General features: G+C 36.4%; 2 protein-coding genes across 6 annotated transcripts; both read left to right on the top strand.

Moving 5' to 3' along the window:
* The first annotated feature begins 4,469 nt into the window (after positions 1 to 4,469).
* On the top strand, positions 4,470 to 6,159 carry zgc:174906 (uncharacterized protein LOC571548 homolog). Of its 4 annotated transcripts, XM_024293205.1 has the most exons (4): positions 4,470 to 4,630; positions 5,132 to 5,283; positions 5,362 to 5,445; positions 5,522 to 6,159. In XM_024293205.1, the coding sequence occupies exons 1-4, from the start codon at positions 4,611 to 4,613 to the stop codon at positions 5,812 to 5,814; spliced, it is 549 nt and encodes a 182-aa protein (XP_024148973.1). In that variant the 5' UTR covers positions 4,470 to 4,610; the 3' UTR covers positions 5,815 to 6,159. The 4 variants fall into 4 exon arrangements, with proteins under 4 accessions (XP_024148973.1, XP_024148972.1, XP_024148971.1 ...); XM_024293204.1 differs by having other exon boundaries at positions 4,470 to 5,283; positions 5,365 to 5,445; XM_024293203.1 differs by having other exon boundaries at positions 4,470 to 5,283.
* An 836-nt stretch (positions 6,160 to 6,995) lies between these two features.
* On the top strand, positions 6,996 to 12,308 carry csad (cysteine sulfinic acid decarboxylase). 2 transcript variants are annotated; one of them, XM_024293200.1, is made up of 14 exons: positions 6,996 to 7,129; positions 7,215 to 7,354; positions 7,438 to 7,564; positions 7,644 to 7,734; positions 8,708 to 8,930; positions 9,029 to 9,108; positions 9,436 to 9,490; positions 9,580 to 9,696; positions 9,780 to 9,844; positions 9,934 to 10,015; positions 10,097 to 10,296; positions 11,486 to 11,537; positions 11,623 to 11,712; positions 11,878 to 12,308. In XM_024293200.1, the coding sequence occupies exons 1-14, from the start codon at positions 7,105 to 7,107 to the stop codon at positions 12,049 to 12,051; spliced, it is 1,521 nt and encodes a 506-aa protein (XP_024148968.1). In that variant the 5' UTR covers positions 6,996 to 7,104; the 3' UTR covers positions 12,052 to 12,308. The 2 variants fall into 2 exon arrangements, with proteins under 2 accessions (XP_024148968.1, XP_024148967.1); XM_024293199.2 differs by having other exon boundaries at positions 7,016 to 7,129; positions 7,212 to 7,354.
* The last annotated feature ends 2,763 nt before the right edge of the window (positions 12,309 to 15,071 follow it).

Below are 15,071 nucleotides of genomic sequence, written 5' to 3'. Positions count from 1 at the left end.
ACTCCATTCTGATGCATGTTTGTAAAAAAAAATAGATCCATGTACATCTTTGCTTTCCTCTTCTGAGCTGGAATCTTGCTCAATGCTGTACATCTGGATAGCTCCGATATTTCGTTGCACCGGTAATGTTAGGTTGGGGTGTGAGGGGCTGTAAGCTAGTGGAAGAATGCATAAACAGAAGGATGACAGGATGCTTTTTCTGAGTCCTGGAGGACTGGAGCCAGGGAGCGCCGCCGTGCAGCCCCATGTTTTTATCATTATTATTTATTTTTAAGACTTTAAATTTTTTTTTTAATTTTGCCACACTCAAGTTTGAATCCCTGTCATAATCTAAAACAAAATTCCTGAAAAAACTGTTAAAATGAAAGAAACAAGATGTGCTTGAACAACATGTTTGTTGACAACAGCTTTGTTATATGGAAACACCATAAATCTCTCTTAGATCCTTATGTTTCCAAATTGCACATCCTGGAAAAGCATTTTCACTCGACTTCATCACAAAAAATCTCAGAATTGGCTGTTTTTCCAGAACTTCCCAGGTTGTTATAATATGGCTGAAGGCTTTCTGTTTGCTACCTGCTTGGCAAAGCAGTATATATTTTTTAACAGTATACTGTTGGAAAAAGAAGCAACATTCATAAATATGATACTGAACTTCAGTCCTTTTGAAAATTAAAAAGGTCAGATGCCCTGTCATCTCTGTACAGAAAATAATAATCTGAGTGCCTCCATCCATCTTTTACCATTTTTGAATATTTTGTGCTCCAAAGACACATTATGTGGGATTTCCTCTCAGGAAGTCAAGAAGTTTAAATGAATAGCAGCAAACCTGATAAAGCCTTTTTGGAAGTCTTTGTTATAAAAAAGTATATCTTATAAACAACACTAAGATGCTCAATGATCAAGAAATAAGTTCATTTCTATAAATAACATTTCCATTACATATTTTCAGATAATAAAACAATTGAATCCTTTTTCAGCATCTCTTTCTTCTTTTATTAAGAGTGTCTCTGTGTCATCTTATAGGCAAAACAAAGATCCCAAGCTCCCATCAAACTATTCTTGAATGAAAAAGCTATTAAAAATGGTAAGAGCTCCCTCTAGCGGCCAACATCTGCATCAACTTGTACCTCATAACTTCAAGCCAATCCCCTCAGAGCTCACAGAGCAGTGACTTCATTGAATTATAGCACGTATTAAACTCTGACACCAGCTGACACCTGCTTCTCCAGGTGATTTCACTTGTAATGATCTCATAAAGTTGGAGCGTCGTTCTGCAAACTAACTCCATTTTGCTGCTTTACGCAGTGCTTTTCACCTTTTCCCCAATCCCCTCTTCGACCTCTGTCCTTAAACTCTCTTCCTGTCCATCTTACGATTGTGTTACAGCTACAAACACACACTGCCTATACCACACGCAACCAATTCCTCCAGCAGCTCATTTGTAGCCCTAATGGAACCTGATAAATGTGCTTCTCCTGTCACGCAGACACAGTCTTTGATATGTTTCAGCGTGGTGGTAAAGAGAGGAAAACGCCTTTTCTCATTTACCATCTTTCTCTCTGTTAGGCTGCTATGGGACACACACCTGAATAATTTACTCTTCTATTAGCATTAATGGACCCATCAATTACAATATCCTCCTCTGCAGTCCTTCACCCATACAGAACACAAGTCTTATTTATTTTGGATCCGTAATAAAACTTTGAATGACACGTTAATGCAATCTTCTTATGCATAACAATAATTGAGTCTCATCATCTGGCCTCTTAGCTCTGACACTTTCCTCCAACAGCATGTTTTGGCTGAATAGCAGCTCTCCTTTACCTCCTCTACCTCCCCATCCACCCCCCACCCCGTGTCCTTTTCTTTGTCTGCCCCCTCCTCTGTTCCACTGCCCTGCTGGGACGCTTTCTCCACCCTCACTCTGGTCTTTCATATATAATGGATGTTAAACAAACAGACTTGTCGGACTCACTCAGACGCATGCTGTCCCCATGCTGCAGCTTTAGAGATGGGAGGGGGGTCTGTGTAGCCCAGTCCAGTCACACTCTCAGCTGCATGGCATAGAACAGTTCATGAAGGGGAGGAAAGGTCCAGAGTCACTCTATGATCTGAGTTAGATCTCCCAGATGATGATGATGTTTAGTTTCAAGATCAACTCTGATGAAAATTTTGTTTTTTGTGTATTTTAACATGTTCCTGTTGTATTCTTCTAATGATGGAGGACATATATTTAGAATATTAAGCCTAAAATAGTTGTGAATCAGGACAGGACAAAAAAACGCAGTTGGAAGAAGCTTGTAGATGGGAGCCTTTTACCGCCTTCCTCTCCGTCTCAGATCTGTAGACTCTTTCTTTCAAAAGCAGCTAAAAACATCTTTTTAAAATTGCTTTTTCCCAACTATGTTTTTATATTCTGTGTTTTACTGTGCAGCACTTCGTGATTTTTATCTTGAAATGTGCTATATAAATAAAGAAAATTCCAAATTCCATTCCAATGCATCCATTCATATACCAATAGATTTGTGTATGTCTTAGTTTTCCTCATCTAAGCTGGCATCTGGCTCAAACTCTACGGCCGGATAGCTTCAATGTTGTTGGCTATTTTTGTTGCACCACTAATGTTAAGTTGGGGGGTGAGGGGCTGTTAGCTAGCGGAAAAGAGTGTAAACAAATGGATTATGGGAAGATGGGGCAGGCTTACTTCATGTCAACACAACAGAGAACTGAATTTCTTATGAACTCCTGCTGCTCTGCAGAAACTATGTCCTAAAAACATTACAATCCTGGCATAATCCCCTTTGAAAATGGATCAAAAGATGATCAAAGTGGAACTTTTAGAATCCCTGCAAATGTTGGCTCATATCTGAATAAAAAACAAAAATGAAAATCTATTCACAAAATTTAAATCAATGTGAAAGCATGAATCTTTTATTTTAGAGATTTTAGACAGGCACATTTTAATGTCTGTTTTAAGCATTGGCAACTTCTTGTTTCAAATCTGTTTTTTTGCAAGTGATCCACAAAATTTAACCTTTTTATCTTTATTAATGTTATGTGTTTTTAATGGATTTCTTTTCTTTATGCTTGTAATGCATTTGTTTCTCTCTCTGGTGCACAATTCTTTTTAATGTGCAAATAAATGAACAAATAAATACATTTTGTGTTATTCAAAAATGACAGCAAAAATGGGGGAAAAAACCCAAAATGTTCCTGTTGTACTGACTGCCTCTGTACTTGCATTGTTGGGAACACGTGCACAGTCCCATCTGTGTAAAATGAGATAAAAATCCTAATTTTCCAGGTGCAGATTCTGTGGAATATGGAGTTCGAGCACAGAGAATCCATCATTCTCCATCAACAAATGCTGAGAGCTATTATGCCGTCCACACGTACGAGTGGAGATTAAAAATAAAAAGAGGCCCGGATGGATCCTGAACAAAGCAGAGCTGTGTGTAGGATTCTGCTTGATCAGCTGCTAACTAAGTTCAATGTAATGTTCTGTGCAGAATATGCCCCACTTGGGCTGCAATAAGATGATGCCTGCTGAGTGTTCGGTGTAGCATGTGGAGCTGAAACCTCCCTGAATATGAATACATTTTCCTATGGCAGTAGACTACTGCGTTTTTCCCTTTTCTCTTCAGAGCTGTGCATTTTCTAGATTAAGACTGAGTGGGATTCAAATTTATCTTGTAATAAAGTCAGCAGAAGTGCATAAAGGTCATAAAGGCAGATGAAGTGTGCATTCCTCTCTTGTACAGCACTCCTGCCCGGGTGGGGAAAATAAATAACAAGAATAAATGACTCGTTGTTTTCTCCACCCACTGTGGGCAGAGAGGGAGCTGGATTTATTCATAGAGCTAATACACACAGTGAGTCACAGTGTATACTGTGTGTGGATAAAATGGGCTCCAGAGGCTTTTCCTCTCACTCAGAGCAAATACCTGTCCTTGAAAAAGGTATTGATTTGTCATTTCCCACAGCTGAACCTGAGTAAAAAGGTTAAGCAGACGTGACCACTGGTTTCTGATAGCGTTACAAGGCTACAGTCACAGAACTTAAACTTAAATTTATTGCAAAGCCGACATTTTGCACACAATGGAAGATGACATGAAAAACATATTTGGTATTCATGCAGTGACTCTTTTTTTCCCAGTCAGGAAATGCATCAAACATTTATAACAACATGTAAACCATTCTATTTTCACTGAATGAATAAAAAACATATTCTTCTGTTTTGTTTTGTGAATATCCGAGTTTTTTAACTACTCAGGTAAAATTTCGCTATTACAGATTTCATAAAATGTTGTGAAAATTATCTCATTATGGACTATTTTTTTAATGTAGTCTATCTTTAAGACTTCTAACCTGAAGTTCATCTGTTTTCCCACCAGGTGTCACTAAAAAACAGAGTTTGATGCAGTGACACCGCCTGACCACTAGGTGGAAGCACACGGTAAAAGCTTTTGGCGGAGCAAGAGGAAGAAAGGGGAATGAAGGAAAATAGCCACACGAAATTGAGGATGTTTAAGCTAAGGAAGATTTTATTTGAGGACTAATTTCGCTTAATAGGTACCGCCGTGTTCATTTCAGGAGACCAAAAGTTAATGGAGGTGAACCATAACAGGTTTGCGTGTCTTGTTCGCTCCTCCTGATGAAGAATGGTGGTGTTTTGTAGTGCCGAAAACTTCTAATTTGGTCCATTTTGGATAAATAAACATGAGTGGAGTGATGCTGTGAACGTGGCGGGTATAAACTAGTACCTTATTTTATTTTATTTTATTTTAACGGTGCTTTTATTCACGGTGAAGTGAAATGCCCTTACCTGCAGTGATCAACTCTGTATTCTAATGTCGACATTCACTGGGCGAGTTTCTGCTAAAAGATATTTCATCTAGACAAATGTTATTTAAAAGTTCTATGCAATAGATTTTTTTAATTATTCCCTAATCATCCTCTTTGGACGTTAATCCACTGCCATGACTGAAGACCAACTAATCAGACGCCTTAAAGTAAAGCTGATCGAGATTCTCAGCGCAGATGCAGATCTCGTTCTGCAGCATGCAGACTCTCGCAGTCTGCTGTCTCCTCGCGGATACCAGCTGGTGAAATCCTGCCGTGTTCCCAGTGAAAAGGTGACTGAACTTCTGGATCAGATCATCCAGAGCGGTCCCACAGCAGCTCGAGGTCTGCTGGACGTGTTGAAGGAGCAGGCTCTGCAAGAGACCTTCCCACTGCTCGCTTCTGTTGAGGAGCTGCATTCCAACCCCCTTTCTCCAGGTACCAAAAGCAGTTATCATTATTTTCTACCAGCCTCTTTAAAAATAATACATTTTCCCTAAAATATCTTTGATTTAGAAGTTGATACAGAAGTACCAAAAAGGAAAAAAGAAGCTGCTGAATTACAAGATCACGTTCCACCTAAAAAGATCTGCAGCAATGGTGAGACATGTTATGTTAGATGAATCCTCAATAATGAAACCATCACCAACAATCTCTGCTGCTGTCCCACTAACAGGTAGTGTCTTAGTGAAGGAGAAGCAGCTGATGATGGTCGCTCAAGGCATCGGGAGGTCCTGGAGGGAAATTGGAATACTAGCTCTAGACGTCTCATCGGTGAAGCTGCAGCAGATAGAGGAGGACTATTCTCAGCATTCGGACCGAGTCTTCCACATGCTGCGCCACTGGCGCAACTGTAAAAGAGAGGAGGCCACCGCTGCTCACCTGCACTCCCTCCTCAGTCGGAAGAACTTTGAAATATCACCTGAAAGTATCGCCTTTCTACTGGAGACAGATGGAGAGCATCTTTAACATCTTTAAGTTAACAGACTTGACATTTGTCTTTGTTCAATTTCTCTTTGATCATGAAATATACATTCCAGTTTATGCTATCATTTTAAGAAAAAGTAAAGTAAATAGGAATGTTTTAGTACAACATTATTTCCATGGTAAACCAGATAATTTTAAGTTGTGCACTCTCTTTTTTATGATAAGATGGAACTGAAGAGTAAACTTTTTTTATATATATATTTTGTACTGACGTAAAAGAAGTGATGTCTATCATGTGTCGAGTGCAACATTAAAGGTTATATCATAAAAGTGTATTTTACAGACAATTTACTTCAAATAAAGTTTTTCTTATGTACTACTGCTTAATTAGAGGAGTAAATTGTGTTTTATTGTTGAAAGTGTGTATGACTGAAATAACTGTTTTATACGGTATAAAATAGTTTCAATTTAGTGTGTGATCAGAAAAAAGTCCTGCTTTTTAAACCAAAATAACTTTAGAAAAACTTTAAATTAGAAAATGTATGCAGTGAAGTGAAATATTTCACCTTTCAATATAAATATCTAAAACAAAAAGTGAAATTGGTTTTAAAAAAAATAAGATATCAATGATAGTCTTAATAATATACCATAATGTCTTTAATTGCGATTATTAATACAATGATTAATACAAAATGTTGGACTTTTTGATCTGTTATGACAGCTATCATCAAATGTATTTGTTTAAAATATGTTTTTAATACCTCATTCAAAATTAGATCCCTTCAACTTTATTTGAAATTTTAAAGAAATGTAAATATTTACCTTACATTCCAAATTTTACAGATTCACGTTTGCCTTTGTGCTGAAAAAAGTTTCTTATTTTAGTCACTATCAGGATTTGAGGAAATTCAGTATTTCATAAGCACTAATACTTTACTTCCAACAGTATAGTAACAAAGTATTTATGATGTAGTACTGCATATTTTACAATCTCTGTAACTAATAACCTTCATCACTGATGTTCAAAGACATAACTTCTAAGATTATTTTCATTCTGTTGGACATCTCTGGCACTCTTTATTCATGAAAGCTTTACTTATGTGACTGTGGAGGGTCGTTTTTCTCATTTAAATGCCCTTTCAAAATAAATCACAGCATTCTTGTTTGGTTTTCCCACTCTCTACTATTGTGTCAGACAACATTAATTAACTTCTGGTGCTGGACAAAGGTTGAGTCCCACCTACTTCTCACTTTTCTTCTGCAGCCATTTTCTCCCATCTGCCTGCTAGTAGCAAACAGCAGCAGAGTTTGGAATCCTTTTAGAGAGTAACGATGGCGAACACATCTGAGATCTCCTGTAAGTACAGTGTGTAACATCTGCCTGTTGATGTTGGACAGCAGCCTCTGAATCTTAAGTGTTTCTGTTTAAACTGTGGCAGCAGATGGAGGGACTTTGGATCCGGCTCTCCGGGATTTGACTCAGCCTCTTATTGATCACGCAGAAGGTCAGCTCTTCTTAAATGAAGCCTTCAAAATTATAGTGGAAGAGGTGCTCCGCAAGGGAACCGATGCTAAAGAAAAGGTATCCTTTGAAGCTTTTGAGTGTCTTACATGTTACAGTTGCTGTTGGGAGCAAAGCTGGTAATCCGTGAACTGCTTATGCAGGTGTGTGAGTGGAGAGAGCCCGACAGTCTGGCTCTGCTGCTGGATCTGCAGCTGAGGGACACGGGGGAGTCACAAGACAGGCTCCTGCAGAGAGTGAGAGATGTTGCAAAGTACAGCATTAAGACAAGTAAGAATCACAGGAAGAACAAAACCACATTTTTTATTCTTTTTAAATCAGTTACTCTTTATTTGATTGTACATTTTAGGTCACCCACACTTCTTTAACCAGCAGTTTGGTGGGGTGGATTATCATTCTCTGGCTGGACGTTTCCTCACTGAGGCCCTCAACACAAACCTGTAAGAAATATCAGCATTAAAAATATGAAGGGAGAACTTTAATTCATTTATAAAGTCAGAAAGTGATGGTAAAAACCTAAAAAATATATGTTTTAAATGTTTCAGAAGCCTAACTTCATTAATTCAGAACACATTCTTGCAAAATCTACTCATAGAAACATTTACAAAAAGAAGGAAAGCTTTAAATTGTTGCAGCATAATCAGGCAGGATCCTAACAAAATGTTTAATAACACAACAAATTTGAAACACTTTGCATGGCTTTAGTTTATAGGACAATAATGGCAGTCTGGGTGCTTATCCTTGAACTGTACATTACTACTGCAGCTGTATTTGCTCTGACTGGAATTCCTTAGAAAGGCAGAAACTCAAAGTTCAATTGTCCTAGCAGGTCCTTATATAACAGGATTCACTCAGCAGATCTGTCCCGCAGGTGTTCGTCCTTTGCTTCACTGATCAAGATAACACGCCAAATGCTCCTCCTAAATCTATAAAATGCAATACCTGTAGTTTTCAGTATCAGTCCCGAATTTGTATTCATAAGACTGATAAAACCTTTTAAAAGTTTATTTTCCCAGAGCAGTTGTTGTCATTATTTCTCAGTTCCTGCTGAATTTTTCATTCTAGTTTATCAGTAAAACTTAATGCAATTCTACGTATCTGATATTCCACTGCAAGTGTGTGTTGCCTCAAAGACGAGATTTATTCAAAGAGTGAATTTAAATCTGAAACAGATGTCCTCAACAAGGAAAAAAAACATGTCTCAAGTAAAACTATGTGACATCTAAACCGTCTCAGAGAAAATATGCAATCACTGCTTCAGGTGTTGGTTCTTCAAATGTGAAAAAAACCCATAAAGCTAAAGTCCCAATCTCCTATGAGACTAATAAATTGATTGCATTTCAATGTGACTTAAACTAATCTTAAAAACATTAGTTCTGTCCTGCGAATCACAAGTGATCTTTCTCTTGGCAGCTTCACCTACGAAGTGGCTCCTGTTTTTGTGCTGATTGAGACGGAGGTCCTCAAAGCCTTGCGTCAACTGGTGGGATGGACGGATGGTGATGGTATTTTTTGCCCGGGGGGGTCGACCTCAAACATGTACGCCATGAACCTCGCACGCTACAAACTCTTTCCAGAGGTCAAGACCAAGGGGCTGTGGGCTCTTCCTCGACTGGCCATCTTTTCATCCCCAGGGGTCAGAGCAATCACGCAGTCTGTTGAGTTTGTAGAAATGTCATGACAAAGTTATAGTATTTGTGAGTTTCATGGCAGCAAGATGTTTGTGTTTTACAGAGCCATTACTCTGTGAAGAAAGGGGCTTCGTATCTGGGCTTTGGGTCAGACAGTGTCATCTCAGTGAAAGTGGATGATGGGTAAGGGATTTTAAAGTGACATCATATGTGTTGTTGGCATTATTTTTAGTAAAAACACTCAGTTCCATTTATTTAAATTGTGTTGAGTCACAATGAGTCAAGTTAAGCGTCTCCTTTCCAAGTGGGAAGCAAATACCTAATAAACATAAAGGCAGCTACAACTCCTTTTCTACTTTTTTAACCCTAGAATAATGTAAAATCAAGTGGTTTTGTTGGAAAAATGACATAGATTAAAAAAAATATAATGACATTGTTTATTCTAGCTCTAATGATCAAAATCAACCCCTTTGTTGAGTTAAGTTAAGAACACTTTTCCTCTTTTTTTAGTGGTCGTATGATCCCAGAAGACCTTGATGAAAAGATAGAGCTGGCTAAATCTCAGGTACTTCAGGAATGTGTTGAATATGGAGTGGACTAAACGCACCATCAGTCTGAGAGCTTAAGTGTTTTTGTGGTTTTCTGCTGTCAAAGGGTATCGTACCACTACTGGTGAGCTGCACGTCAGGCACCACAGTGCTGGGATCCTTTGACCCCCTGGATCGCATAGCTGATGTTTGTGACAAACACCAGCTCTGGATGCACGTTGATGTGAGTCCTCCATTGGAAAACATGAAATATTAGAGGATTTTAATGCTATAAAGAAGTTTTATTGTTATGGTTTCTTGCTTTAGGCTGCGTGGGGAGGAAGTGTGCTCTTTTCCAAGCAGCACAGACACCTGATGAAAGGAATTGAGAGGTAATGTGGGCCAAAGCAATGGTATTTACCTTACAAAAACAGATCTGCAGGGATCAGGAGATGTGATCATTTGTGTATTTGTGTTTAAGAGCAAAGTCTGTATCATGGAATCCTCATAAGATGCTGCTGGCCGGTCTCCAGTGTTCTGCCTTTCTGCTGCAGGATACCACGGTCCGTTTACACACCATAAAACAAATAAAATGTTCGTGATTTTCACTAGAAAGATTTTAAATTTTTGAAAATCTTTAACAGAATCTCCTGAAGCGATGCCACTGTGCCAACGCATCCTACCTCTTCCAGCAAGACAAATTCTACGACGTGAATCTAGACATAGGAGATAAGTCTGTGCAGTGCAGCCGCAAGGTGGATTGTCTGAAACTGTGGTTGATGTGGAAAGCTGTCGGCTCTGCTGGCTTAGAGCAGCGTGTTGATAAAGCTTTCATACATGTGAGGTAAGGATAGAATTTGCATTTCTTAATTGTGATTAATACATTTGGTTTAGAGCACATGTGTCAAAGTCAAGGCCCGGGGGCCGGTTCTGGCCCTCTGGGTAATCATATCCGGCCCTCCAAATCATTTTATTTTGTTATTAATTAATGATCCGATGTTATCTTGCTCTTATTTCGGACTTGTATAATTTTGACATAATATATTTTCATAGAGAGTAAAATATTGAAGGTTATTTAAGATTTAAGTTGATTTATACTGGAATAATATTACTGTCTTTTTATTATTCATATTTATGGTATAAAGTTACGGTTTTAAAGTTTTAAAAATTGTCATTCTGCTATCTTTATGGACTATTTTAGCATTTACTAAGACCTCTTAGACTATTTTGGAGTTTATTTAAATATTTCAGCTACATGCTAGCTGGTTTGGCTAGTTTAGGTTTTTTTTTTTTTTTAGTTTTTGAGGATGTTTTGGAGTATAGCTAATTTTCAGCTACATGCTAGCTGTTTTGGCTAATTTAGGATTTTTTTTTAAAGATTTTTTAGGCTGTTTTGGAGTTAGGCTAATATTTACACGCTAGTTGTTTTGGTTAATTTGGGCTTTTCTCAGTTTTTTTAGGCTATTCAGCTGCATGCTAGCTGTTTTGGCTAATCTGGGTTGTTTTTATTGTTTTTTTAGGTTAATTTGGCATTTAGCTAATATTTTTGGTAGCTATTAGCTTCAGCCTTTTTTAGCTATTAGCTTCAGTGATTTCAGCTATCACCAAATTCAGCTTGGTGCATTATCACAGGTAATGCTATATATCTAGTTCATAATTATGTTGAAAAGTTTCAGTTTTAAAGTTTTAAAAATTTAGTTTTAGAGTTTTCAATAAATCTTTATCCTGTTCGGCTCACGGCCTAAGGTATGTTTTGGATTTTGGCCCCCTGTGCGATTGAGTTTGACACTCCTGGTTTAGTGTTGTTTATGAGAAAACACACACACAAAAAAAATACCAATCACAAGATCTCTAAAGAACTGACAGCATTTACATTGCAAGCAAATATGAAAATCTTAACTTTCTTGCAGGCAAGAAATATGTCCTTAAGTCTCAGTTTTAATGAATATTAAAGTGATTGTTCATTTAGTTAGTTTCAATTTATAATTTTCCTCTGAGCAACTGATTGAAAAAAATAAATCCTATTTTTGCAGGTATTTATTGGAGCAGATGAAGAAAAGGGATGGATTCCAGCTTGTGAGCACTGTAAGTCAACATTCCTTGTATATAGTGTATTTTCCCCTCAATTTAGATGCTAAAACTCCATGCTTGTGTGTTGTATTGACGGCAGCCGGAGTTTGTTAATGTGTGCTTCTGGTTCATACCACCAAGTCTGAGAGGGCAGGAGGGAAATGCAGATTACCAGGATAGACTGGCAAAAGTAAGTATCCAAGAACTACAAGCAAAATGAGAGGTGTCCATTTGAAGATTTTTAATTATGACTTCATTTTATTTTTGCTTTTTTGTTGAGACACACTAAGTGTAACACATTTTTTGTGTTCCCCATGTGTGTGAAATTCACCTCTCATCCAATTCGTTTTTTAAGGTTGCTCCAGTCATCAAGGAACGCATGATGAAGGAGGGTACGATGATGGTGGGTTACCAGCCTCTTGGAGACATCCAGAACTTTTTCCGTGTGACTGTCTTCTCTCCTCATATTTCCCATAAAGACATGGACTTCTTCCTTGACGAAATAGAACGACTTGGAAATTGTTTGTGATCATTCTCAGCATGGGAATGTGTGTCTCCATGAGTATACAGGACTGTGACTAGAACTTTAGGCCTTCATCAAGCTAGACCATGATCACATTGTTAGTAATGATACTACACATTTGAAATGTATTAACAAACAAATGTAATGCCACAAACCTTCTTGAATTATAAGCATATTACAAACTTAATTTGATGAAAATTCAATGTATGCATTCATAGCTGTATCATATTACTATGGAAATAAATACAGAATATTAAAAAATGCTCAAGACTTGTTCTTCTTTCCAAAAACTGCTAATCTTTTCTTTTGAAATTGTGTTTTTTATCTAAATTACTTAGCAAAGATTATTAAAATGGAAGTTTTTAAAGAGTAGCTTCTGGAAACTTGAAAATTGTAACTGTTTCCATTTATGGACATGCATCAGAGTAAGATCATGGATGAGTTATGCAGAACACTTTAAGAACAGAAACCATCGATAGCTCAGTAATTTCATTTTAGAAAGATAATATTTCTATGACATTAGGAAACCAATAAACATTAGCTAATGTTGGTCTTTGAGGGGATTATTGAATCTTATTTACTAATCAGGAGTAGGGCAAAATAAGAGAAAGCAACAGAATGTACAATTGTACTTTTTATCAGCTTCCAACCATTCTATGATCTTTAATAATTAAAACTAACTTTTGTGTTATGACCTCCAGTATGTTTTGTTATTAATATTATTATTATTATTGTATAATCATTAAAAGGGCTCAAAGATCTGGTCATATTGAAGCCAAAGTCTTCCACATCTGAGAGAAAAAAAGTTGTTCTTATTTCAAATAAGCTGCTCACCTTATTAAGTAAATATGGTAGTGATCTATAGTTTTTACATTTGCCTAAAATTATGAATGAAACATCACATGAAATGATGCAAACTTATTGTAATTATAATGCATCTATGACATTTATATATATATGATCTTGAAAAATATGTTTTTAAATTTTTAAAAAGTGCTCTTCTCTACTTGTTTATGCGTAATTACAATTATTCAGACAAAATAATTCAAAAGCATTTTTATCTTTATTATTTAAAGTTCTTCAGATAGATAAATATAATTTAGTATTTTACAATGAGTTTTTTTAACTTTCAAATCAAATCAAATCAAACTTTATTTGTATAGCACTTTAAAAAAAATGAATTTCACTCAAAGTGCTTAACATAAAAAAATAACATTTTAAAAACAAAAGATAATACCCACAAGCCCCACCCTTCCACACACACGCACAAATACAAACACACATCGACATATCGCCACACCATGAAAGAAAAAATAAATAAATAAATAAATGAATAAATAAATACTAAAAGGATGTATAGCATAAATCTAGAAATCTGGCTTTGTACTGCAGTGAGGAAGCAATATTTTTGGGACTTGTCCACACCAGTGACCCCCCAATCAAGTTCACAGTAAATGCAGAAAAAGCTTCATCTTTTGATTCAAAGGACTTTAACTTAGGAGGAAATTAGTTGCTGATCACCAGCTCCCTCTAGTGGTTGGTGCTTAAAATGCACAGATAGTGAACAATACATTTTTTACAAATTAAATAGACACCCTCCAAAATTCTTTCCCTTTAGCTGAAAAAAGGATTTAAGTTTAAAATTAAAATACTTTTTTTGCATTTCATTTAAAAATCTTTTTACTCTACTTTTATTTTGTGAACCTTCTGTTTTGAAAGTGTTCCAGCAGTTTGCCACACAGACGACAGCGATGTTAGATTTTGCCCCTCCACAGTTTATTAAACGTTATTTGGAAACACTTGTGGTCACGTCAGAAAAATTCATGAGGTAATATTTATATATGATTTTAAAAGAAGTTTAGATTTAAATCATAAATTTCAAAGTCAAGTATGTATTGATTGATATTGTTACGTCCTGCTGCTGCTGCCTGGCCTCCTTTGTATCCAGTTCCCTTTGGCTCACCTGGCAGGTGTGGCCAATCTGCCTTGATCACGCCTAGACTTGAGCCGGGTTATTCCCGGGGGACGTAAAATATATATTTTACTATTTTGTAATGTAATATACAGACTTGATTTATTGCTATTACCGCATAATATTACTATAAGTATTTATGCTGTATTATTTAGAACTAAATGACTCTTTACTTTACATTTTACTGGTGTATCTTCTTTCCAGATGGATACAATGCAAAAGAGGAAGTCTCTAGATGAAACTGTGTTGAATACTGCAGCAATGATCACTTCCCATTTTGTTCTACAAACTATTTCCAACCAACAAGATTATAAAAGGTTCAAATTAATTATCAAAAACTCTGATTTCTTTTAGTAAAGTAGATGACTTGACAGAGGGTTAGTATCTAATTGAAAAAAGCAGAGATACTCACCAAGTAGAAATTTGTTTTTTTAAATCTTGTGTTTAATTTGACAAATTGTTCTAATTTTTTTATTTCCTATATAGAGATGTGATTTCTTGTACAGTAGACAGCTATTAGGTGGTTACAAGTATTTTGTCTTTTTAAGCCTAATGTAATGCCTCATAAATGTAAGTTATTCTTCCCACCTCAGCAGATCCTGTTTAATTTTCCAGATGTTTTGAGTTTGGTTTTTATTTGGATTTTCTGGCACGATTTAATTTATATTTCATTTTTATTTAATTCTGAAATGTACGTGTTTCTCATTGAGAATGTGTTAAATTAGTGCAACAGAATATGACAAAATGTAAAGACGAATTCATGTTAACTCTTTGGATCCCAATATTCTCAACTTCTGATTAGTTTTAGGTGGTTGGAAAATACCAGACTCAACTCTCTATCATCAGTTGGATTAAACAAAGAGAAATCAGTTTGGATTCTCTAGCTAAATGTTTCAATAATCTTTATGTACTGAATTATACTTCCACTGAAAAACCCTGGTGCCTAAAGGGTTAATAAATGTATACTTCATCAGTAAGAAAAAAATAGAAATATTCAGTCATAACTAACATTATTTAAAAAAAAAAAAAAAAAAGAATTGCCGGCCCGGCCGGG

Source organism: Oryzias melastigma, linkage group LG7 (genome assembly GCF_002922805.2).
Source record: "Oryzias melastigma strain HK-1 linkage group LG7, ASM292280v2, whole genome shotgun sequence".
Taxonomy (NCBI): Eukaryota; Metazoa; Chordata; class Actinopteri; order Beloniformes; family Adrianichthyidae; genus Oryzias; species Oryzias melastigma.
This window is presented reverse-complemented; position numbering and strand designations above follow the sequence as displayed.